The sequence below is a fragment of the Rhinopithecus bieti genome, unplaced genomic scaffold, assembly GCF_001698545.2.
Source record: "Rhinopithecus bieti isolate Rb0 unplaced genomic scaffold, ASM169854v2 scaffold_33374, whole genome shotgun sequence".
Taxonomy (NCBI): Eukaryota; Metazoa; Chordata; class Mammalia; order Primates; family Cercopithecidae; genus Rhinopithecus; species Rhinopithecus bieti.
In genome coordinates this window covers 820,923-841,843 of record NW_016814428.1, presented here as the reverse complement: position 1 = coordinate 841,843, position 20,921 = coordinate 820,923, and the positions used below count along the sequence as shown (strand labels likewise).

Genomic DNA, 20,921 nt, shown 5'->3' with positions numbered 1-20,921 from the left:
CTGCCCCCACTGAAAGGTACATGACCACATGGTAGAGCTCGGAAGCGACTTGGAGCTCAACTGTCTGTGTCCAGAAGATTGCTGGGTCTGTCTCATGGAAATGATAGTTCCTTCCCTACAGAGAGTGGGAGAGCGCAACACACAGGCCTTTTGCAGTACATTAGGGATGGGTCTGGCCTGTTGGCCTCTGCAGCCTCAGCGTCTCATCCTTGTACTCTATGTTGCAGCCACACATGCCTCTTCCCAGTCCCCTTACTCACCATCCTGTCTCCTGTTGGAGAACCCCACACATACAGTCCTGCTGCCTACAGTGCTTTCTCTCCCTCTTCCCTGGTTAAGGTTGACTCGTTTCTCTACCATCCCACGAGTGGCAGGCATGAACATTTAAAGCACACATTCTGAATTTGAATCTCAGTTCTGCCACATACTACCTGTATAACCTTGGGCAAGTTATTTAACCTTCCTGTGCATCAGCATTCTCATCTGTAAAATGGAGAGATGTAATAGTGATACCTATTAGAATAATTCTAACAATATTAAGGCTGCTGTGATGACATGAATAATACATATAAAGCATTTAGCAAAGGGCCCTGCACTTAGTAAATGTTCAACCAGTGTGAGCTATTTTTATAGCCGTTATCTGAAGTCCCATCCATCTCAGACCTCGCCGACTAGGTCAGGTCACCCTCTTCTTATCCCTCCATAGCCTTGAGTAATTCCACTTTAAGGTATGTATTAAAATTGCAGCTGCATACTTTTCCAAGTTATTTTATGTCAGCCTGCACCTCTCTCCAATTCATAGCTTTTGAGGCCAGATTTTCTTCTCGGTTTCTTATTTAAGAGAGTACCAGGCACGTGGTAGGTAGGTAGGTATCCAAGGACAGACAGATGGATGGATGGATGGATGGATGGATGGATGGATGAATGGATGGATGGATGATAGATGTCTATCTGTGGCAGTTACTGATGGCAGGTTTCCATGTGCCTCTTTGCCTCCAAACTATGCATTTTCTTTTTATTTCTTCATGTCCCCATATTGTATCTTAGTCCTCCCAGGGGCAATTGGAGGCATTATTTGTCTCTGTAAAAAGGGGCTAAGAACATTTCTTCAGACACTTTTGAGCACTGCCTGTATGCTCAGTGTAGTGCTAGGAGTAAGCAAAAAGTGAACGGCAGAGTCTCGTTCAGGTCTCAGTGTAGTTGGGGGAGACAGACACATTAAAATTGGCTAGAATAAAATGCTGCAGGTGTCATGGTGGGGCCAGGCACTGGGCTTTACAGAAATCGAGAGCAGAGGCATCTCTTAGGAGGTGACGAGGATGATCAGACAAGATTTAGAAGTCCAGGGGACCATTGAGCTATGTGTTAAGGGCAAGTAGGAATTGAACTTGGTAATGTTCCCAGCAGAGGCAAGAAACAACATTCACTATTGGGAAGTCAATTACGAGCTTGCTAGTGGGATGTCATAAAGTTCTAACTTCGTTCCCACAGGACAGAGTGTGTTTGCAGCCAGCCTTGTGCTGAGTTGAATGATGGCTGTTTATGGCTTAGGTATTTTCCTTCCTTGTCCTGACTTAAGGCAGCATTGGTGCCCCCTTGTGGAAGTAGTGAGTGGTAATGAAACTGTCTTAGCAGCACACTGTGGGAAACGTCAGTGTTTATTTACCATGACTTATGTAAACACTTGTTTATTGTACATCAGAATCCTCTTGAGTTTCATTTAAAAGGACTTAATGCTCTCACCCCTGAATTAGATATTCTCGCTTCTTCAAAAGCTGTTGGTTTTACTCTCACCATGTAAAGTAATATAACTTGCATTTATAGTATGCATTTATACACATACACACACACACATATATATTTGAGCTAATAATGCAGTGAACTAAGTTTTAATAGCTTTGGGCATTAGTGATCCCTATTTAAAAACACACACACATACAGACCCATACTTACACAACTGAACCTTCAAAGACCTCAGAATAATTGTGAAGCTACCTGTATAATAACTGTACAATAAAAGGAAGCTAACTGGAAGAGTAAACCTTCAGCCACAGGTAGCATTTTGGAAGACTCTTTCAGCCACGGGTAGCATTTTGGAAGCATCCTGAAATGATAAGAGTTGTGTTCACTCCTTCACTTCTGATACAAGTAAAATGGACCATTCCCAACGTCTTGTAAAGAGCATTTTCCTTTAAAAGTAGGAGTTCTAGGACAGGCCTTATTTTTTCCTATCTTTTTAAAGATATACTTTATTTTATTTTGTGTTTTTTTAGAGACAGGGTCTCATTCTGTCACCCAGGCTGGAGTACAGTGGTGCAATCATAACTCAACACAGCCTCGAACTCCTGGGCTCAGGCAACCCTCCCACCTCAGCCTCACAAGTAGCTGGGATTACAGGTGCATGCCACCATACCCAGCTGGCTAATATGTTTTTAATTTTTATTTTTTGTAGAGATGGGATCTAGTTCTGTTTCCCAGGCTGGTCTCAAACTCCTAACCTCAAGTGATCCTCCCTCCTTGGCCTCCCAAAGTGCTGGGATTATAGGCATAAACCACTGTGCCTGGGCTTTATTTTATTTTTCATTGACCTGTAACAATTGTACATATATGGTGTACAGTGGTAATGCTTTGATACATGTATACAATGTGTAATGATGAAATTAGAGTAATTAACATTTCAATTACCTCAAACATTTCTCATTTCTTTCTGGTGAGAACATTCAAAATCCTCTCTTCTATTGCCTGTAATATTAGCACCTTGCTTCATGTCTGATCCATAAACAAAGACACTGATTTTTTGTTGCCATTCTTCTTTAAGCAGTTATGAGGCCTTGTAATATCCAGAGATTCCAAAATAATGTTTGATGTTTCTAAAATCTTAAGAGAAATGAAGCATTCACCCTTAATAACATACAGGCTGAAGTGTTTATTTTTGACTGGGATTGAATTAAACCAAGTGGAGCAAAACAGAACAAAGTTGCTTATCTTGTACTGACCAGAAACCCTTACTACCATTTATTGGCCAAAAAAAGAAACAATTCATTATTAAATATAGCTTATTTGTATGAGTAAGATTTTTTTAAAAGGATGGACTTGCAGGGAATTGATAATAAAAGAATTCCTTGATGAAAAGTTTCATAACCCCTAGCTAGGGATTTCTAAAGTCTTTTCTGTTTCTCTTTTAACTTCTTTTAACTTTAATATTTAGTGGGGAGGAGGAACCTAGAAAGTACAAAAGGGTAGTTTTAGAAGATTCTCTTTAACATTCCTTAAAATCCTTTGATTTTCGTTCTACTTGATGACAGCTGCCATTTGCCCTCAAGCTGGCCACCAGTCCTGAGGTTATTTTTCCCTTGTTTGTTCTTTGACTTCACAGATATGATTGACAATCTGCTGTCCCCAGATCTTATTGATGGTGTGCTCACCAGACTGGTCCTCGTCAATGCAGTGTATTTCAAGGGTCTGTGGAAATCACGGTTCCAACCTGAAAACACAAAGAAACGCACTTTCGTGGCAGCCGACGGGAAATCCTATCAAGTGCCAATGCTGGCCCAGCTCTCTGTGTTCCGGTGTGGTGAGTTCATGCTCGGCGAGGCCTGTTCTAGGATACGCTGGCGGCAGAAAGGCCCTTGAGTGCTTTAACTTAATTCAAGAGCAAATCTAACTTTTCATCTTTTAAAAAAGTGGGAAACAGAGCAGGGTGCTGAGAGGCAGGATTTTTATAAAGCTCACGTAAATCTGTGTTATGTACAAAGGTTACTATGCATAGCATAATATGTATAATGTATGCATATGTTATATACAAAAAGTATTAATGCGTGGCATGTGTAGGCTTTTTGGTTGAAAACTTAAAAGGACAATTCATGAAATAAGTATAAGTGAGCGGTAAACATATGAAGGCATCAGCAACTCATTAGCAGTCTTACATTACCAAATTAAAAATTGGATTTCTTTTTTACTTAGCAGATTGGCAAAAATTAGAAAGATTGATAATCCCTTGGTGGCTTTGGTGGGGAGGAAGCAGGACCCTTGGGCACTGTTTGTGGCAGGGATCTGTGGTCTGAGGACTTCCTCGGGGTCCTGGCTCCGGCAGTCCCACTCCAGGGAATCTATACTCTGAACATAAGCACACATTGACAAATAAATATAAGCCAAATACAAATATACAGTGGAACATATATGTGATCATGAGACTTAGATTTATATAAGTGGAAGGATTATGCAATATATGGTTGATTTCAGAAAACGAGATATAGAACAGCAGATGTCAATCTCACTTATGTAAAATTCTTTCTTTATATTCACATATCTATAGAGATAGGTCTCAGAGGATGTTCAGTAAAAAATGTTAATGGTAGGATTTCAGAAAAATTGTTTCTGAATTTGAAAAAAAAAGTTGTTTGAGATAGAGTCTCACTGTGTCACCCAGCTAGACTATGGTGGCACAAACATGGCTCACCGCAGCCTTGACCTCTTGGACTCAAGCAGTCCTCCCACCTGAGCCTCTCATGTAGCTGGCACCACAGGCATGCACCACCACGGCCAGCTACTTTGTTTACTTTTTGTACAAATGGGGTTTTGCCGTGTTGCCCGGGCTAGTCTTGAACTCCTGGGCCTAAGTGATCCACCTGCCTTTGCCTCTCAAACTGCTGGGATTACAGGCATGAGCCACCGCGCCAGGCTCAAATGAACTTCTAAAATCACTTTGCTTGGCATATGAGCAGGTGGCCATGCTAGCGTTTCAATGAAGTGATTTTATTTTAGGTCAATCTTTTGTACACACTTTACAGTCCATAAAAAAATAAAAAAAAAGTGAGGGGGCCCTCATTTACTGTATGTTTCTCTTGCTGGAAAAAAAAAACAAGTTAATAGTTCAAGATTAAAATGCAAGGATTCCATTAACATTCCTATGGAAGATTTCAAAATGTTTGTTTTTACAGAAATGTAACATGCATTTCTTGAGTAGACAGGCTATTCCCAGAGAGTTACATGTCACGGTAGCTCTTCGTTTGGAAGCTGATTTGCCTAGGATACATGTGTGTTTTATAGAAAATAATGCACAAATACTCTTATTGTCAAAGATTTAAACCCTACAGAACCCCCACAGTGTGTTGGTATCTTCCCTCCACTTTCCCTGATTCATGCCTCGCTTCTTCACCCGCTTCCACCCTGCCCTGGGCCCCCTTGCTCTCTGGCCTCTTGCTGAGTTGGCTGGTGGGAGCCGGCAGGCGATAGGAAGGACAGAGGAGAAAGGAGTCAGGGTATTTACTTCCCAGGCCTCTGCTTACGGAGTCATGGGCCAGCTGCATTCCTCTACCAAAGGTTTCAGCTTCTGCCAGGGGATGTGCCCAAGAGCTGTTTCTCATTGGGTCACCTCCCCCTCTTCCTTCCTCCCAGCCCAAGGCTAACCATGGTGCCCACCGTTTCTTGTCCAGGGTGCTGTCCATCATGTTTCTCTGTATCCTGTCTATGCTTTACAAGTGGTCCTTCATCACATGCTGCCTAAATGGCCCAATTTGATGTCTTATCTGTTTACTCTCTGCCCTGACTGATCTGTACCTAATTTGGAACAGAATAAGAAAGTCCCCTGCTCACTCCTGTTCTCATTCCCTCACAAGTAAACACGGTAAATGGCTTAGCTCACCCTTCTCAACCTCCTTTCCATGCCTGTCATCGGGTTTCACTGAGGAACCTGGAACTGGACGCGACTCTGTTCTGGGCCATGCAGCAGAGCGTGAGAGTGTCGTAAGTTCCCTGTTTTCTTGCTTTGGCCAAAACCCAGCTTATCATGATAAGACAGGGAAGGATTGTCTTGATAGGGCTGTGAAGGAAGTACTACCATTTACGGTGGCCCCAGGTGCTGTTCGTTTCCATTTCCACAGACCGTCCATCATTTTCTGCCTGTTTCCTCACTCTGACCTTCAGGAGTGGCCTGGCTCGAACTGCTCTGTCCAAACTCACAGGGCCCAGGGTGCTACCTGTCGGATGCTTCCTGGGCCTCAGCATGCCTCACTATTCTGGGTCACTTTGCCAAAACATTGTCATTCAATTTATCTGCCTTCTTGACTGTTTTCCCCAAGATATCATCAAGGGCTCTGAGAATATTTGCTTGATCACAAAGGAGAGTGAAAACTAAGAAGAAGAAAACCTTTCTGATTTATGTTCCATAAAGTAGAAGCACTTCAAGGGTAGAAACTTTTCTATTAAAAAAAAAAAAAAGAAGCCTTAAAATCATTTTAGTAGAATTCTATTTCGTGCTCATTGCAAAATCCTCAGTATACCTCAATATATAATATATGTGGCAGAAAGTAAAAGTTCCCCTAAAATCCTGTTTCCTTGGATAAAAATTCCTATTAAGTATCAAGTATATCATTTGAGAACCTTTCTAGGGATATGTAAAATATGTCTATGAAACTTTTTGCATACATAGGATTGTACTGTAATTTCTATTCTATAATAGGCTTTCATTAGACAGTGGACAACTTTTTGTGCCAATTCATAAGAATTTACTTGATTCCTTTATCAGCCACGTAATATTCCATAATATAAATGTATCATAATATCCTATGGAAGGCCATTTGCTTTTTTTCTATAATAGCACTGCAGTGAGTATTCTTGTACTTGCATTAGTCAATTTCTACAGGTAATTTCCTGGAATAGGAATGAATGACATAGGAATCTCCATGTCAGTTGTTACAAATGTTTTATGGTTATGAATTTAGACATTTGATACTTTATTTTGGAAAAAAGCCCACAGAGAATAACATTTATATTTCCATCTTCTTTTCTCCTGAGTTTCCAGCTCATACCTGTCTGTTCACATTACGTCTTAACTTGCTTGCCTACTGAATTCTAGTTGCATAGATGAAACTCATTTATGCCAGGCACCGTGGCACACACCTGTAATTCCAGCACTTTGGGAAGCTGAGGCAGGAGGATCACTTGAACCCGGGAGTTCAAGATGAGCCTCGGCAACAGAGTGAGACCTTGTCTCTACAAAAAAATGTTTAAAAATTAGCCAGGCGTGGTGGTGCTCACCTGTGGTCCCAGCTGCTCAGGAGTGTGAGGTGGGGGGATCACTTGAGCCCAGAATGTTGAGGTGGCAGTGAGCCCTGATCACATCACTGCTTTCCAGCCTGGGGAACAGAGCAAGACCCTGTCTCAATAAATAAATATACGTATTGCCCTTGCCCATTTAGTTCTCAACCCACAGTTCCTTAGCAGCAAATGGCACCAATACTCACCCAGTTGCTTACGCCACCCCTCCTTCCCCAGCTACACTCCCCGAACTCCCTTTGGACTCCAGCCTAGAATGTAGAGTGCTACACATGGCAGGGCATTTTGCTGTTGTTTTTCCAAAATGTCCATTTCAATTTCTACTAAAGTACAGTCTAAAAAGTTTCTTAAGTTCTCAGGAAATCCATATTTACTTGTAGTAGAAGGTAATTAGAGGGACTTTCATCTATGAAGGTTTTCTGATATTAAATATTTAAGATACCCTCCCTGATTTTACAGGCTGAGTTCCTAACATTTCAGTGAGCCTAGTTACGTCTTCCCTAGTAGCACTTAAAGTGGAAATTGGATTACTTCAGGGGCTTTCTGGAAAAACTGGGTCACCCAAAACACCACTTAGAGAAAGTTCTAAATCTCCTCCACATTTTTAATACTTGATTCTTCACTTATTATCTCCCACCATTCATCTAAGAGAAAACCCTTATTTTCTCTTTTTAATCTCTGCTCCTTTTCAGAGTTAATCAACATATTATACTTACGTTTTTATACACTGCAGAAATGATCCTTGTTAAAGAATACTCAGTCTGCCTTCCAGAGGTTAAAGAATAGAGAGCATCGGGTAGGGGATTTTAAAGGGAAAAACTCTGGGACGACGAGAGGCTCCATGCTCCGACACAAGGCTCCCAAGTCCCCTTCCTTACTTGATTCATTCTGCTTGGGAGTTATGCTTTTATCAGCTACGTAATATTCCACGTGGTTTACCTGGGTGGGCCAATTTTGTGTTTAGACTGTGAGCAGGGACCTCGCATTGCAAGAAGCGAGGTATTTTACACAGCTTCTTACATCAATAGATGGCAGTTTTTGCTGTGGCCCAGCTTATGCTGAGTTCTTTGTATGTGTTGTCTCATTGAATGTTCCCAGCTCTGTAAAGTAGGTGCCATTATTACAGCTTTTTACAGATAAAGAAACTAAGACTTGGAGTCAAGGAACTTGCCAAAGTCTCAGAGCTAGTGTGCTGCAGGTGCAGGATTTGAATACAGGTCTTATAACCCCAGATCTCATGGCTTTGGCACGTGCCCTCTATAAAAGGATGCAGTACTTGAGTGACCAGGTAGACAGAAAAGGTGTTATTTTATCTACCAGCTCCTCAAGGCATCAAATAAAGGTAAGCCTGGATATGTCTGATGCACCCTGGCTACCACTGGTCATCAGCTTCTGTGGTCAGAAGCAGAAGGAGTAGGGGGAACTCAGTCATCAAGCAGAGGTGACTGGATGCAGAATGGTTCATGGTTATTAGTGTTACTCGTCAGTTAATGATGGATCCAGCCAAGGATGGATTAACTGGTGAAGCTAGATGATATCTCTCCTCCCTCAAACACATTCCAGCTCATAAAAAATAATGAAAAGTTTTCATTATTCATTACTTCGATCCTTCTTAACAGAATAGTTAACATTTCTAGAAGCAGTTAACACCTCCAGGTCCTTATTTCATGCCCTGGAGCAATCACTTATTAACCACTTCCCAAATTTCACAGTTTCAGAAAATTAGCTCTGCCAGAATAGGGACTTAATGTTTTCTTCAAGGATTAAAGAGCTCATTAGGAAGTGATTTTTTTCTCACTTTCCCATTGATTTTTCTGTTTCTGCTGAGACCATTTTGTTATGCAGGCTGAGAGCAAAGACGAAGAATCCTCTCTTTCATTCTTAGGTTGCTGCAAGACAGAAGCCAGGCTCGGGTGAGAGTTCGAAGCACATGGGAGCTGAGGCGGGCCGCACCTGGGTTACTGAACAGCCCTGCAGGAAATGCAGTGTGCTAGGACCAGGAGAGCCCCAGTTCCTCTGCCAGTTGTCTATGTTGTTTCTTCCTTAGGGAAAAACTGTAGTGTCATCCTGTAGTGCCATATATGCTAATAACCTCACTATTTTTATCATATTTCAGTGTTCATCAAGTTCACTCTCTTTCCCTCCCTTGGTGTCTTTCTCTTCATCTCTCCCTCTGTCCATCCCTCCCAACCCTGTTCTGTGGAGAACTGGCATATTGAAGTTCCCTGTCTTAAAATGCAGTGATTGGCACATGTCGTCTCCAAAGAAAGGATCAGTGAAAATCATGCAGGAAACTTGCTTTCTCTCTTCTTGTTTGCTGAACTCCCTAGGATGTGGAATCTGTTTTGTCTGTAGAGCATCTTGTAGGTAGACTGCTCTCCAAATAACATTTGAGAAATGCTGGCTTACATTATTCTTGGGTTTTCATTATTAAGTAGAAGTACCATAAAATATCTAAAACCCCAATGGTGATTCCTGGAATGGGTGAAGAGTGAATAGAGCGGGGTGGTGAAGTAGGAGGAAGACAATCCTTGGTCTCTAAACCTCCACATGAGCATCAGCTCTTTATGGTACTGAAGGGACTTTTTGATATATGTCATTGTATTTAAAAGACTGAAAATACATCTGTGTCATCGTAGTATGGATGAAAGTACAGTGACGTTTAATAGAACTCGATGTGCTTTCGTAAGGAGCTTCATTTTAGTTATTTATTTATTTAGCTAGAAGTTCATGAAGACCAAGGCAGCCAGTTTTTCTGTTATACCCTAAGAGTTAGACTCTCCTGGCTCCTCACTTCTTAGCCATGCATCCTTTGGAGGTTACTTCACTTCTCTAAAGGTGGCTTCCTCAATTGCAAAATAGCGCTTCTTATGCCTACCCCACAAGGTGCTGTAGATCCTCAGCCTGTTGCAGGGTTGAGATGGGCCTGGCACAGAGTGGGCCCTGTGGATGCTGTGTATCCCTCTCTCTCTTCACATGCACATGTAGGCTTATCCAAAATGAGGACTATAGAAAATAAAATTGCACCATGTTGGGATTCCTGCTCAATGAGTAAATTTTAGCTGGTCTTGTCCCCAAAACAGCAAAATGGGTAATTACGTGAGATAATGGATATGTTAATTTGCTTTACCATAGTAACTATTTTACTATCTATACGTATCCCATAACGTCATATTGTGTACCTTAATATACACAATACAGTTTATTTAAAAAAAAAACAAAAAACTAAAACAAAAGGAATGATTCTAAGGCAGCTTGAATGTATTCTTTTATTCATGTAAGGGTCAACTTCTTGCAAAGCACTGAATTTTAAGCACTTTATGATTTAGTTAAATTCTCCTCAACAGAATTAAAGTGATTTCAGTGATACCCAAAGGCATTCTGTCTAGACCGAAGAAAGGAGAATTCTTCACCGGGAAAGGAAGAAATAATTGTCCTTATCTTTATCCTTCTAAGGAAGCTATTTGTGGAAAAGGAAAGTTCTCCAACTGAGTTGCTCTCTGAAGCTATCCCGGTGACCAGCAAGCACTCATGCCGCTTCTAGAAGTCAACAAGGATACATTGAACCTGCTTCTGATTTCTTTAGGGTCGACAAGTGCCCCCAATGATTTATGGTACAACTTCATTGAACTGCCCTACCACGGGGAAAGCATCAGCATGCTGATTGCACTGCCGACCGAGAGCTCCACTCCGCTGTCTGCCATCATCCCACACATCAGCACCAAGACCATAGACAGCTGGATGAGCATCATGGTGCCCAAGAGGGTGCAGGTGATACTGCCCAAGTAAGTGGCCCCTTCCCCTCAAAGAAAACAGTGGCATTGTTCAATCAGCAGCTGTTATGTCGGACATCAGACAACATGAGGTGAAAATATGGCACATCATGAAGCCTTTTCTGTTCTGCAGAAATTTCATGGTGAGATTACGAGGCCGTGCTTTTCTGAATGCCTTTATTCAATGCCTGTGCTTCCTGTATGGTAAGATGTGGATCATAAGAAAGGAGAGAGGGCAATCTTGGTCTCTGAACCTCCACATGAGCATAAGCTCTTCAGGGTACTGCAGGGGCTTTTTGACATATCTCATTGTATTTAAAAGACTGAAAATATGTGTGTCATCATAGTATGGATGAAAGTTCAGTGAAGTTTAATAGAACTCCATGTGCTTTCATAAGGAGCTTCATTTTAGTTATTTATTTAGCTAGAAGTTCATGAAGACCACGGCAGCCAGTTTTTCTATTATACCCTAAGAGTAAGACAGAGATGGAATTTGAGCTGTTATGACTTGAAGCCATAGGAAAAGTAACCCCAAATCCTGTATGAATCTTCATGTTCTAATAGGTCAGAGAATGTTTTGTCCACAACTGTGAAGAAGCAGTGAACGTTGTTCCGTTTCTATGAACTTTTCAACATTGCTGCCTTCCCACCATCCAGAGCTTTTAACAACCCAGGTCTTGGTGGTAGTGGAGAGTTCTAATAGCTTTCGATTCTTTGGTCACCGAGTTAAGTAATCAGAGTAACACATTCACAATAAGTGTTACTAATCCTCTCAAGATTTTTATTTTTATTTTTTTGGCAAAATAAGCCTTCAGATAGGCAATGCTTGATATAAATAAATAAATAAGATGGTGGCATCATAGGTCTCAATGGGTGAAGAACAGGTTCTTAACCATTATAGCCCATCTGTGGTGAGAATCTGCCCACCTCTCCTTGGTCCTCTTCCACAGGATGAGATCAAATCTGATAAAGCATCCTCTGATGATAGTAACTGACATTTACACATCTATATCCATATATCCCCAAGGCCAGGTAGTTCACAAATATTCAGGAAACCTATGTTATACCCAAATATAATACCATGTCACCTATGCCTAATCTTTGCTCCTGTTTTAATAGTAAAATACTTTCAGAATCTCAAAAGGGGCTGGGCACGGTGGCTCACGCCTGTAATCCCAACACTTTGGGAGGCTGAGGCAGGCGAATCACGAGGTCAGGAGTTCGAGACTAGCCTGGCCAACGTGGAAAAACCCTGTCTCTACTAAAAATACAAAAAATTAGCTAGGCATGGTGGTGGGTGCCTGTAATCCAAGCTACTTGGGAGGCTAAGGCAGGAGAATTGCTTGAACCCAGGAGGCAGAGGTTGTAGTGGGCCAAGATCGCACCATTGCCCTCCAGCCTGGGCGACAGAGCAAGACTCTGTCTCAAAAAAAAGAATCCCAAAATGAACTACCAGGAATGTTTCTCCTCTCTTTTGACCATCTCCAATCCCAATAAGGATGACAGGTCTTAGAGCAGCCAAGATGAATATGGAGAAACTTTAGCTGGAAATGGGGAAGAATGATAGATCTTCCAGAGTACTAGGAACTTGTTAACACTCAGCCTCCACGTCAGTATAAAAGAAGTATGTTTATGTTTGTAGATCTTCCTAAGTATTGGAACAGGGGGCCCATTACACCTGAGGGTGGGAGTGCCCATTCTTGCCGTTAGCATATACAACTCATTTTGCCAACTAAGTGTTTGAGAGATGAGGTGTCCTTTACTTATCTGGTATTTAAATTTGGAATTCAAATTTAAGATGCAATTCAGATCGGTATTCAGATATTACTTCAAAAGAATCAGTTTGTAAACATGCACCGACTCTATCATGTTGCAGCATTTATAGCCTCGTGACTTTTTTCTCCATTTCTGCTTTCATGCTAGGTTCACAGCTGTAGCACAAACAGATTTGAAGGAGCCGCTGAAAGTCCTTGGCATTACCGACATGTTTGATTCATCAAAGGCAAATTTTGCAAAAATAACAAGTATGTTCAATTTGAAATGTATTTGTATACTTGAAGAAAGTGTTACAAACTGAGACTGATTTGTTCAGAGAAAAAAGGATCAGAATTAGGAATGTGTTGCCCTAAAACTGTACAAGGTTTCATTTGATATATTGCCAAATGATGCTATTGACCTTCGTTTATTTATTGACCTTCGTTTATTTATTTTTTTCTTTTATCTTTTTATTTCAATAGTTTTTGGGGTACAAGTGGTTTTGGTTACATGGATCAATTATATAGTGATGAAGTCTGAGATTTTAGTGCACCCCTCCCCCAAGTAGTGCACATTGTACCCAATATTTATTAGTAGATTTTTAGCTCCTCACCAACCCACCCTCCTCCTTCTGAGTCTCTATAGTCCATTATACCACTCTCTATGCCTTTGCATACCCATAGCTTGTCTCCCATTTATAAGCGACAACATACGGTATTTGGTTTTCCATTCTTGAGTTACTTCATTTAGAATAATGGCCTCCAGCTCCATTCAAGTTGCTGCAAAAGACATTATTTCATTCTTTTTATGACTGAGTAGTATTCCATGGTATATACATACCTCATTTTCTTTATGGGGTCATTGCTCTCGACCTTCATTTAAGTCATCGTCCTTACATTTTGCACGTACGTTTCATGGGAAGCCCCAGTGACTACATAAAGGAGTATTTCATGTATTGCTTTTATTAATATTGGCTCTGACTTAGATATTGTCGCTCTGTTTCCAGATGCCAACTTTTTCCTTTTGCTTGAAAAAAATCAAGACTGCAGGCATACACTATACCCAGATATATATTTTGGCATTTCATGCTCATTAATCTGAAACAATATAAATTCAAATGAATCTGATGAAAACTTTTCTTTGCCAAAGCAATTAAGGCATACTTTTCATTTGCCAGCAGTGTATGTACCTTTCTCTAGAGTTATGTTTGAACGGTCAGTCCTTTGTTCTTTAAATTTAGAACATAGCAATCTTTCCAAGGAAAAGTCATGGCTTGAACATGATTTGCACTCCAGTTTGCAAATAACCTTGAATGGTAAGAAATTAGCTCATGACCAGCTTCAGTTGCGTACTAGTAAACACCTAGCACCTGTTCTGGGGACAAACATGACTGCCCTGGTGAACCTGCAGCTCCATGGATATTCTCATAGCCGTTAATCCCTCATGACTCAAACTCAGGCCTCCAGCCCAGCAGCATTAGCATCACCCGGGAGCTGGTTTGAAATGCACAGTCTTGGGTGTAACCCAGACCCACTGAACCAGAATCCATTTTAACACAGTCCCTCAGCCCACCAAAGACTGAGAAGCACCATTTTCATCTGCACGTTCCCCTTCGAGGTTATTCATAGCAGCTGAAATGCTAAATAGGGGGTATTCACAGGAAGAACCAGGTGCCCCAGATTCTCCTGGAGAGTCCTCTTTAACACTGCATGTAACTTGGGCCCTATAAATGTGCATCTCAGTCACAATTTGGTCATATTAGAGCTGGGCATTGGTGCAGATAGTTCAGAAGCAGATGACACAAAAAGCACATTTTCCCTTTGCATCCAGACCTGTGTCCCATCCAGACTAATGTCAACTTCAGTTTGCATTCTCTGTGAAAGCTATACCCAGTGGGTGCTGCTGGAATGGTCAGAATTTGCTGAGAAGTAAAGTGAGTTCACCAGAAGGTCCCTGAGACACAACTGCATTTATGCCTCGGCCCTTCCAGGAGAATCTAAACTCTTCTCTTGTTCGACACTCTTCTCTCACTCGCATGCCCGTGAGATGAGTGGCTGTTGTGAAGAGCCCGGACTGACTCTGCCACTAACTAGCCCTGTGATTGCAGGGAAGATTACTTAACATTCTAGGGCTCAGTTTCCCCATCTGTCAGTGCTGTCTGAAATCCCTTTTGCATCTGCATTCTGTAACTGAAAAATAATCTTGTTGCCTTGCTGCTTCCAGAAAACTGGGCTTCCTTTTCATAGCTCTGCTCTTTTCATTTTTAAAATACAATTCTAGTGATCAGAATTGAACTGATAGAGGCACTAAATCATTTAAGAGCCTGGTCCCCTCTCCAGAAGTGAGTATCACAGTTCACTTAGCAGGGACTGAAATTCACAAGTAACAGCTGTCTGCAGCCTTCAACACCAGGACTGTCAGAGGTCATGTCTTCTGACACTTTAAAAATTGGAATTTGCCATGGCTTTGAGCTTTGAGGTTACTTCCCCAACCAACCAATGGCCTGCCGATCAAACAAATGCTGATACTGTTTTATTTTCTGGATACAGGGTCAGAAAACCTCCATGTTTCTCATATCTTGCAAAAAGCAAAAATTGAAGTCAGTGAAGATGGAACCAAAGCCTCAGCAGCAACAAGTAAGTACTGGGTCACGTGGCAGGCCTTCCTCTAGCAGGGGAGCAGACACACTCCTGTATACTCATTGGTCGAGCAAGTATGTAATAGACCCTCTTTCCAGCCAGGCACTGTGTGTGGGTTGACCCTCGGGAGACAGCAGTGAGTACAGACAGATTGAAGACCTGTAACCACAAAGCTCAGAATCTGTTTCATTAAAGAAAAGCATTTCAGTGAGAGAAATTCCTCTGGGACAGGAGTCAGCAAACTTCTATAAAGAGCCAGGAAGTATGTATTTCAGATTTGTGTGTCATACCGTCTCCATCACAGCTTCTTAGCTCTGCCATTGTAGCATGAAAACAGCCAACAACAATACAAGTAAACAGATGTGGCTGTGTTCCAATAAAACTTTATTTATAAAAACAGGATTTGGCCTGGTAGACTTGCCTTGAGGACAGTGGTTTGCTGACCCCTGCTCTCGGAGGATAAAACATGGTCTGGCTTCTTACTGGCAAAAAAAGACCAATCTTCAGATTTAAACATAAAATAAACAACAAATACTTAAAGGAAAATAGGCAATCAGGTCTATCCAGGATAAACTGAAGAATTCGCCACCATCTGTTGAATTGCGGCAGGATTGCTTTACAGCCTTCCTTGATAATTAGAACATCCACATCTGCTTCCTCCTCAGTGGTTTACATAATGAAGGAGAAAACAGAACAATCTTAAGTCAGTTTTTTCACCCCTCGTTATCTGTAGGAAATTAGATGAATAGATTTGGCCAACTCTGTGAGCCCATAAAGTGAAAATCTTAGTTATGCTTGCAGCTGGGTCAAAGATCTCTGGTTATTGAAACATACCAGTTATACTCAACAATGGATGTGTTATTACCTTTCTCGAATAAACATTTTAAAAATTCCTTTGAAGTAGCATTTAAAACAAAGACCCTGGAATAAGAGGGTTGGAAATTTTAAGATGCTTTTTGTCTTTTCTAGGTAATTTTAAGTAGTAACATCTAAAAGTCATTGACCAATTTTGCCGAGTGTAACTATCAGGACCAGCTACATAGTTTGTGGGGTGTCCTGTGCAAAATGAAAATATGGAGCCCCTTGTTCAAAATGTATTAAGAGTTTCAAGATAGCAACAGCAGAGTATTAAACCCAGTGCAAGGCCCCATGTAACTGCCCAGGTCCTCCTGTCTTAGTCTGCCTGGGCTGCCATGACAAAATACCATTGACTGGGTGGTTTAAACAACAGAACTCGCACTTCTGGAGACTGGGAGTTCAAGATCAAGGTGTTGGTGTTGGCAGGTTGGTTTCTCCTGAGATCTCTGGATCTCCAGAGGTTGCCCCCTCCCTGTGTCCTCACATGGTCTTTTCTCCATGTGACACATCCCTGGTGTCTCTCCCGCTTCAAATAAGGACAACAGTCCTATTAGAATAGAACCCTACTTAACCTTCATTGTCTCCTCAAAGGCATTATCTCCAAATACAAATACAGTCACATTAGGGGTTTGGGGCTTCAGCATATGAATTTGTAGGGAGACACAGTTCAGTCCATAACACCTGCTATTTAATACTTGTTTTTAATAACCCTAGGTAAAAGGCCTTGCTCCAGCATAACTGCAGGTGTTTCCTTTATAACTTCAAGCCCAAGTGTTCAACACTTTATGGGGTTTGAGCAAGAGGACTGGGCCATTGCAACAGGCATGTGGTAGTAATGCCACACGCCTACCCTTCCTTGAGGCCCTGGCTCAGGCTTATTAAGTGGAAGCAAGCCTGGCAGACAAGGAATGGCCAAGACCCATGAGCCTAAAGAAGTTTGCTTTCCTAGTCAGATGCCTATACCTAGGGAGTTGAATAGCAGAGGTAGTTGGTCCTGGATGAGTGGTCTACATTCCAGTGCAAAGGAAACCTAAATAGTGTGCCAAAGGAGAAGGCACAGACACAAAAGCTAAGAATTGGGCTGGGCCTTTATATACAGAAAAGATTTAGAGAAGCTAAACAGGACCAGGGGCCAGGCGCGGTGGCTCATGCCTGTAATCGCAGCACTTTGGGAGGCTGAGGCGGGTGGATTACTTGAGGTCAGGAGTTCGAAACCAGCGTAACCAACATAGTGAAACCCCGTCTCTACTAAAAATACAAAAATTAGCCAGGCGTGGTGGCGCATGCCTGTAGTCCCAGCTACTCAGGAGGCTGAGGCAGGAGAATCGCTTGAACCCGGGAGGTGAAGGTTGCAGTGCGCCGAGATCGTACCACTGCACTCCAGCCTGGGTGACAGAGTGAGACTCCATCTCAAAAAAAAAAAAGGACCAGGGTCTTTATCAGCAAAGCAGATGGTGTGAATAAAAAAATAGCTAATAATAACAATGAATATGCATTAGGTGTGTTTAGTGGCAAACACTGTTCCAAGAGCTATAATATATCTTATGTCATTTAATTCTCATCAAAACTCTATGAGGAGTAAGTACGTTTATCAGAGATGGTGCTTATGTAGAAGAGATGAGACAGTAATGTAAAGGGCCTGGCCCAAGGTAGGCTTAGTAAATGGTGACCATTGAGCCTGTTGTAACATGGTCAGCCTATGGGACAAACATTAAGTGTGTCTTCAGACACCAGCCTCTGAGGGTCCTTGAAGCTAGCTAACTTGCTGGCCTTATGCTTACATGGCCTCATGTAATGTGCACAACATATTTTCCTTTTCTTCCCATAGCTGCAATTCTAATTGCAAGATCATCGCCTCCCTGGTTTATAGTAGACAGACCTTTTCTGTTTTTCATCCGACATAATCCTACAGGTAAGTGACTCTCCTCTTCCATCATTCCCTCTTTGTTAGAATTTCAAAAGGTATCTTGCACTCTTCATTATATCCAACAGTGGTGCCCATAATCCATTTCCCTAATGTCAGTAGTTGCAAACACTTTGAATATAACCACCCATGTTAAAGAGATAGGAAAACAAAGGCTGTGTTTACAGGTGTGATGGAATCTTTTACACACTGACAAGATTCTAGGTTTTGCAGATTGTTGTTTTTAACAGAGAGGCTTAGCATCCCTTAGGAACACTTTTGACATCTATTGACTTTTCCATATTTATATAAATGTGGTCGTTCAATTTTGCTAGAAGCTGTGTAACTTCAGCTTTTGTGTATTAGCCTGTTCTCACGCTGTTATGAAGAAATACCCCAGAGTGGGTAATTTATAAGGAAAAGAGGTTTAATTGACTCACAGTTCCACATGGCTAGGGAAGCCTCAGGAAACTTACAATTATGGTGAAAGGCACCGCTTCACAGGGCGGCAGGAGAGAAAATGAGAGCCGAGCAAAGTGGGAAACCCCTTATGAAACCATCAGATCTCATGAGAACTCACTCACTATCACGAGAACAGTATGGGGGAAACCGCTCCTATGATTCAGTTATCTCCACCTGGTCCTGCCCCTGATAAATGGGGATTATTACAATTCAAGGCAAGATTTGGGTGGGGACACATAGCCAAACCATATCACTTTGTAAGCCCACTCTATTGAAATACCTTGGGACCTGTTAATACAGTTGATTTTTGCTCTGGGAGTCATGCATGGTTCAAACTAGGCTCTGGCCTTAAGCCTGATTTTTAAAATGAAGACAACAGTAGTGCTGACTGCTTATTACAATTATGAAGTATAAGTTTATCTTTGTAGAGAGGTTGGCTTCTTGTTGGTACGAGAGTAGGCACTAATATATATATTTTAGCTTTTACTATTTCATGTAATCAGTAATACAAGATAGTTCCTTATCTTCTTATCTCACTGCATCTGTGATGTTCTAATTGGCATGCTCCAGAACTGAGCCAGCCAATGAGTGAGCTTCTGGCCGCATGTGGCTACTTAACATTAACTTTAAAAATTCAATTTCTGGCCAGGTGCGGTGGCTCATGCCTGTAATCCCAGCACTTTGGGAGGCCAAGGCGGGTAGATCACCTGAGGTCAGGAGTTCGAGACCAGCCTGGCCAACATGGCAAAACCCCATCTCTGTTAAAAATACAAAATATTGGCTGGCCATGGTGGTGGGTGCCTGTAATCCCAGCTTGTTGGGAGGCTGAGGCAGGAGAATTGTTTGAACCTGGGAGGCGGAAATTGCAGTGAGCCAAGATTGCGCTATTGCACTCCAGCCTGGGTGAGAGAGCAAGACTCTGTCTCAGGAAATAAAAAATAAAATTAAAATTAAATTTCTTAGTCACACTAGCCACATTTTAAGCACTCTCTGGCCACATGTGACTAGTGGCTACCATGCTGGACAACAAAGATATAGACCATCTCTACCACTGCAGAAAGTTCTGCTGGGCAACACTATTGAGCAAGAGGTCAAACATGATTGTTTCCCTTCCCTTGTTTCTTATTTTAAGGATTATTAATTTACAGAGTCATGGATTGTTTTCTTTTAATTCTGTAGGTGCTGTGTTATTCATGGGGCAGATAAACAAACCCTGAAGAGTACACAAAAGAAACCATGCAAAGCAACGACTACTTTGCTACAAAGAAAGACTCCTTTCCTGCATCTTTCATAGTTCTGTTAAATATTTTTGTACATCGCTTCTTTTTCAAAACTAGTTCTTAGGAACAGACTCAATGATGCAAGCGTTTCTGTTCTGGGAGGTATTAGAGGGAAAAAAACAAGCAGGATGGCTGGAACACTGTACTGAGGAATGACTAGAAAGGCTTCGAAATGTCTAAAAGATTCTTTAAACTACTGAACTGTTACCTAGGTTAACAACCCTCTTGAGTATTTGCTGTTTGTCCAGTTCAGGAATTTTTGTTTTGTTTTGTCTATATGTGCAGCTTTTCAGAAGAAATTTAATCAGTGTGACAGAAAAAAAAAATGTTTTATGGTAGCTTTTACTTTTTATGAAAAAAATATTATTTGCCTTTTAAATTCTTTTCCCCCATCCCCCCCAAAGTCTTGATAGCAAGCATTATTTTGGGGGTAGAAACGGTGAAATCTCTAGCCTCTTTGTGTTTTTGTTGTTGTTGTTGTTGTTGTTTTATATAATGCATGTATTCACTAAAATAAAGTTTAAAAAACTCATGTCTTGCTAGACAAGGTTGCTGTTGTGCAGTGTGCCTGTCACTACTGGTCTGTACTCCTTGGATTTGCATTTTTGTATTTTGTACAAAGTAAAAATAAACTGTTATGAGTAGTAAAAATAAAGCTATTTCTCTGCTATTTGAAAATACAATAGAAGAAACTGAGCCTTTTAAACATACGTCAGCGTCTTCTAATAAACCTTTGTACTTATGTAAACATCAGGAAGTTCAAAGCCCGGAAACTTTTCCTATCCTTTTCCTCTAGACCTGACAATCAAACATTTTTACCTGCTTCAACACGCCTCATTTTATAGATCACTGCAACAGAGTAACTACTACAGTAATCCTAGTTCTAATCTTAGCTACATTCACTCCAGCAATGGCTAAGAATTCTCAGCAAAGAAACGGATTTTGTAGCAAGTGCAGAATGAAGTTGCTGGGTACCATGTATTTTGGAAATCTCGGGGAACAGGGACTGTTTCGTTTTTGGTGATTGGTGATAGGCAGGAGTTTTTTGAAATGACGGGTTTTTTGTTTGTTTGTTTGTTTGAGGTAACTTTCCAAGTTGAACTCAAACATCAAAATCTTTTTTTTCCTTTTCTTTTATAGAGATGTACCTTGCCGTCTTGCCCAGGCTAGTCTGAAACTCCTGACCCCAAGTGAT

The 20,921-nt window shown here is 41.4% G+C and overlaps 1 protein-coding gene across 3 annotated transcripts in view; it reads left to right on the top strand.

Moving 5' to 3' along the window:
• Nucleotides 1–20,381, top strand: part of SERPINE2 (serpin family E member 2) — a 65,113-nt gene extending 44,732 nt beyond the window's left edge. For 2 of the 3 annotated variants that reach the window (XM_017850266.1, XM_017850269.1), the window contains 6 exons: nucleotides 3,377–3,574; nucleotides 10,643–10,841; nucleotides 12,753–12,853; nucleotides 15,134–15,220; nucleotides 17,910–17,993; nucleotides 19,626–20,381. In XM_017850266.1, the coding sequence (XP_017705755.1) occupies nucleotides 3,377–3,574; nucleotides 10,643–10,841; nucleotides 12,753–12,853; nucleotides 15,134–15,220; nucleotides 17,910–17,993; nucleotides 19,626–19,663 (707 nt within the window). In that variant the 3' untranslated portion in view covers nucleotides 19,664–20,381. The remainder of the gene's footprint in view (nucleotides 1–3,376; nucleotides 3,575–10,642; nucleotides 10,842–12,752; nucleotides 12,854–15,133; nucleotides 15,221–17,909; nucleotides 17,994–19,625) is intronic. The other variant, XM_017850268.1, reaches the window with a different exon arrangement.
• The last annotated feature ends 540 nt before the right edge of the window (nucleotides 20,382–20,921 follow it).